At 46.9% G+C, this 5,252-nt stretch overlaps 1 protein-coding gene across 1 annotated transcript in view; it reads left to right on the forward strand.

Annotated features, from left to right (window-relative positions):
• The first annotated feature begins 319 nt into the window (after positions 1–319).
• DDX27 (DEAD-box helicase 27) overlaps positions 320–5,252 on the forward strand; it is a 23,578-nt gene continuing 18,645 nt past the window's right edge. Inside the window, exons 1-4 of the mRNA XM_017541392.1 lie at positions 320–566; positions 2,917–3,063; positions 4,031–4,090; positions 4,302–4,467. Of these exons, the coding sequence (XP_017396881.1) occupies positions 474–566; positions 2,917–3,063; positions 4,031–4,090; positions 4,302–4,467 (466 nt within the window). The 5' untranslated portion in view covers positions 320–473. The remainder of the gene's footprint in view (positions 567–2,916; positions 3,064–4,030; positions 4,091–4,301; positions 4,468–5,252) is intronic.

The following is a 5,252-nucleotide window of genomic DNA, read 5'->3' on the forward strand; positions in this document are numbered from 1 at the left end:
AAAAAAAAAAAAAGATAAGAGAAAGATTACTTAGAATTTTACCCCCAGAAATAAGAAACAAAGAAAAGAAAGATTATTTAGAATTTTACCCCCCAGAAACAATCACAGCTAACTGCTTAATGTATTTTATTCCACAGTCTTTTCTATATAAATATCCATATCTAGAGTTTATAAATGCAACTCTTTAGACTTTCTCACCCCTCGCATCCTCCTCAAATAGTCCCACCTTTTTGAGGCCGGAGACAATGGAATTTGCTTACCTAAAATAAAGCCCTGCCCCTTGATGTCGTCACACGAAACCACGCTCCAGATTGTCGCCTGCGCACTCTTAAGAGGTCGCAACGGGGAGAGCCGCAGGGGCTCTCGAGCGGAAGTGACGCACGGCACATGCGCAGTGACGACGAAGAGGTTCCGAAAAGTTAAGGGCCGGACTGCATGCTGTGCTCGCTTCCGGAAGTTGCTTCTGCTACAACATGCTTGCGGAGCTCGGCTTAATCGGCACCATAGGCGAGGATGACGAGGTGCCAGTGGAGCCCGAGTCTGACTCCGGTGACGAGGAGGAGGAGGTATGGGCACGGTTCTGGTCCTTTGGGTTTCTTTGACTGCTTCCCTTCCCCGGGATTTCTCAGGTTCCTGTCCCCGAATCTTCATCATCCTCTGCCAGCCCGGGAAGTTTCCCGAAAAGGATTTCACCGGGACCCCAAGATCTTCCTCAGTTTTCCCAACACTAGCTCTTCTCCACGTCCGCCTGCGTCTTTGGCTGTGTTGTTCCCTGTCTCCATGTTGAACTCAGTATCCATGCACTGAAGAGACATTTAACCACGTCCTGCGTAAGAGCCGTAGAGTGGTGAAGTCAGCCCTGGTTCCTGCTCAGGGAGCCAGGGTTGTCTGTCATATGTTCATCGAGCCAGTGTTTATTGAATACTTAACTCGTGCTAGACCCAGTGTTATGCGTTGGGGACGTAGCAGTGAACAAGATGAGTGACAGTCTCCTGCAGCGCATGGTGGTGTAGGGACTTGCAGACATTAGGTAATATGACAATTAAAGAGGGATCAGTGTTCTGAAAAAGGTGCTTGCCCTTCAAACATTCAGCCCAGATGTTGTCCCCTCTGCACTCTCATCCGTCCACTTGATACGTTTATTTGGATGTCCCACGGCCTCTACAAATTCAACTCCTCTGAGGCTGAACTTGTGTTCAGTTCACTGTTATCTTGTTCCCTTCTCAAGCCAGAAACCTGAGAGTTGTTCTTGACAGTTTTTTCTTCCTCACCGCCTCCAGTGCTCTGCAGGCTAGCTCATGAATCACTCTTAAGCTTCTCCCTCCTCTCTCGATTCGCACTGTACCCACCCTAGCTCCGGCCACTGCCATCTCATGCCTACACAGGTGCACACTTGCAGTCCAAACATACCTCATCTTCATCTCTTTCTCTTGTCCCCTTCCAGTGTAGTTTTTGCTTAGCAGCAGAGGGATCTCTTTGGTGATACGGTCACATTAGAGACCTTCCTTGCTTAAAACTCTGCAGCCTGCTTTCCCACGGCTTTCAAGGTCCTTCTCAATCTTGTCCTTTCCACCTTGACTTTCATTTCTTGTGGCTCTCCTCTTCGTGACCAACACTTCAGTCTCATTTACTTCATTTTTTTGTTTTTGAGATAGAGTCTTGTCCTGTCACCCAGGGTGGAGTGCGGTGGCACGATCTTGGCTCACTGCAGCTTCCACCTCCTGGGTTCAAGGGATCCTCCTGCCTTAGCCTCCCTAGTACCTGGGACTACAGGCATGCGCCACCACTCCTCGCTAATTTTTTTGTATTTTTAGTAGAGACGGGGTTTCACCATGTTGGCCAGGCCGGTCTCGAACTCTTGACCTCTCAGGTGATCCACCCGCCTCAGCCTCCCAAAGTGCTGGGATTACGGGCATGAGCCACCACACCTGGCCCAATACATCGTTATTAACTCTAGTCACCATGCTGTACGTTGGATCCCCAGAACTTGTACATTGCAGAACTGAAGAGTGTATACCCTGGGACCTTGGCAACCACCATTCTACTGTCCGTTTCCATGAATTTGACTTTTTTTTTTTTGATTCTGTATGCATTCTGTAGTGAGAAATGCAGTGTTCTGTATATGTTCATTAGGATGAAGCTTTATTTATTTATTTTGAGATGGAGTCTTGATCTGTTGCCCTGGCTGGAGTGCAGTGGTGTGATTTTGGCTCACTGCAACCTCCACCTCCCAGGTTCAAGCAATTCTCTGCATCAGCCTCCCGAGTAGCTGGGACTACAGGCACGTGCCACCATGCCTTGCTAATTTTTTTTGTATTTTTAGTAGAGATAGGGTTTCACCATCTTGGCCAGGCTAGTCTTGAACTCCTGACCTCGTGATCCACCCACCTTGGCCTCCCAAAGTGCTGGGATTACAGATATTAGCTACCGCACCCATCTGGGATGAAGCTTCTTAATTGTGCTGTTCAAATTTTCTATAGATTTACTTATTTTTGGTCTGCTTGATTTATCAGTTGCTGAGAGAGGTGTGACTCTCATTTCCTTCTTCCTATTTTTTTTTTTTTTCTTGAGACGTTGTCTTGCTCTGTCGCCCAGGCTGTAATGCAGTGATGCAAACTCAGCTTACCACAACCTCTGCCCCCTGGATTCAAGCAATTCTCCTGCGTCAGCCACCTGAGTTAGCTGGGATTACAGGTGTGTGCTATCTCACCCAGCTAATTCTTTTATATTTGTTGTAGAGACTGGGTTTCACCGTGTTGGTTAGGCTGGTCTTGAACTCCTGACCTCAAATGATCCGCCTGTGTCAGCCTCCTAAAGTGCTGGGATTACAGATGTGAGCCACCAAGCCTGGCCCTTCTTCCTTTCTGTTGTTCTTCACCTCTGCTCCAAAGTCACTCTGTCCCTTACTTTTCCCAGGGGCCCATTGTGCTGGGCAAACGACAGAAAGCCTTGGGGAAGAACCGCAGTGCTGATTTCAACCCTGACTTCGTTTTCACCGAGAAGGAGGGGACGTATGATGGCAGCTGGGCCCTGGCTGATGTCATGAGCCAACTCAAGAAGAAGGTGAGACTGGCAGTGATGAACAGTTCCTAACCTTGCACTAGTAAGATTGGACAGTGGGTTTCAGGGCCTAACCCTGACCTGACTGATCATCTGTTTACATTCGGTAGATATAAGAACTCCTTTGAAAATATCTGGTATCTGGCCAGGTGTGGTGGTTCGTGGCTGTAATCCCAGCACTTTGGAAGGCTGAGGCGGGCAGATCATGAGGTCAGGAGTTTGAGACTAGCCTGATCAACATGGTAAAACCCGTTGCTACTAAAAATACAAAAAATTAGCCAGGCATGGTGGTGTGCACCTGTAATCCCTGCTACTCAGGAGGCTGAGGCAGGAGAAACACTTAAACCTGGGAGGTGGATGTTGCAGTGAGCTGAGATTGCGCCACTGTACTCCAGCCTGGGCAACAGAACAAGACTCCGTCTCAGAAAAAATAAAATATCTGGTATAGTTTTGATGAGATGGGCACACGGACCACAAATGACTCACTGTCATTATTTTTTGTCGGAGCCTGCTTGCTAGGGAAGACTCGTCATCTTGATTGATACCAAACAGAGTGTAAGCACTTACCAGGTGGTGTCCTGTGGTGTCACTGTGCAGTGTCCCTGGTTCCCACACAGCACAGCCAGAGCTGCCACAAATGTCGTTGTCATCTGCTTGTTTGCCAAGAGTTCATGGCTTTCCGTGAATCTGGTTAAACTAGGCGATGCATCCAAGTTATTTTCTATTTCATATGCTTCAAAGAGAAATACTGCCTGTCCAGAATAGTTTAATCTAGGCTCTGCTGGTCCTTATTCTGATTGAAATAAACCAGTATTCCTTTTCAAAATCATCTGGAGGAGATTTTAAAATTTATATATATATATTTTCAGAGAATGACAAATTTTTCTTTTTCAAATTAATTATGAAGTATTTGTTCTCTTATTCGATGTTTTAATGAAAATTTTTTTCACCTCTTTATTTTTATCTGCAGAGAGCAGCCACTACATTAGATGAGAAGATTGAGAAAATTCGAAAGAAAAGGAAAACGGAGGTGAGAAGAAAAGTGCGACCCCAGCATCTCTCTGGAAGCCCTTACAGAGCTGGGGGTGGCTGGGCCAGGCACACTCTTCTGTGTGTTTGCTGTGAGTCTGTACTGAGAATCCCCACACCGTCCATTCAAGCTGGAGAGCTTCCTATTGCTCTGTTTAGGTTCTGGATTTGTAGAAGTTTGTCATCACCCTTGCTTTAATTTTTTTCCCCAGGATAAAGAAGCCAAGTCTGGGAAGTTAGAGAAGGAGAAAGAAGCAAAGGAGGGCTCTGAACCAAAAGAGCAGGAAGACCTTCAACGGAACGATAAGGAGGGCTCAGAAGATGAAGCCTCAGAGACTGACTACTCGTCGGCTGATGAGAACATCCTCACCAAAGCAGGTAGACGTTATGGTGGAGGTGTCAGTAACCAGACAGGAGATCAGAAGGCATCCTCCGTTGCTTTGGAGAGTTTCTTCCACTCTTCTACACAGTTCATCTTAACTAGATATTCTGCCTGCTACATTGAACTCCTTTCTTTTTTTTTTTTTTAAGAGATGTTGGTTGGGCGTGGTGGCTCATACTTGTAATCCCAGTACTTTGGGAGGCCGAAATGGGTGGATTGCTTGAAGTCAGGAGTTTAAGACCAGCCTGGGCAACGTGGTAAAACCCCATCTCTACTAAAAGTACAAAAATTAGCCGGGTGTGGGGGCATACATCTGTAATCCCAGCTACTCAGGTGGCTGAGGCACAAGAATCACTTGAACCTGGGAGGGGGAGGTTGCAGAGAGCCGAGATCTTGCCACTGTACTCCAGCCTGGGACACAGAATGAGACCCTGTCACAAAACAAAGCAAAACAAAACAAAACAAAAAACACAGATGTGGTCTCACTTCATCCATGGGCTGGAGTGCAGTGGTGCAATCATAGCTCACTGCAAAGCTTGAACTCAGGGGCTCAAGTGATCCTGCCTTAGCTTCTTTCTAAGTAGCTGGGTCTACAGGTGCATGGCCCTGCGCCTGGCTAATTTTTATTTTTTTTGGTAGGGACGAGGTCTTGCTTTGTTGCCCAGACTAGTCTCAAACTTCTAGACTCAAGCAGTCCTCCTGCCTTGACCTCCAAATGTGCTGGGATTATAGGCGTGAACCACTGTGCCCGCCTAATCCTTTCTTTTTTTTTTTTTTGAGA

The sequence above is a fragment of the Cebus imitator genome, unplaced genomic scaffold (genome assembly GCF_001604975.1).
Source record: "Cebus imitator isolate Cc_AM_T3 unplaced genomic scaffold, Cebus_imitator-1.0 Scaffold132, whole genome shotgun sequence".
Classification (NCBI taxonomy): Eukaryota; Metazoa; Chordata; class Mammalia; order Primates; family Cebidae; genus Cebus; species Cebus imitator.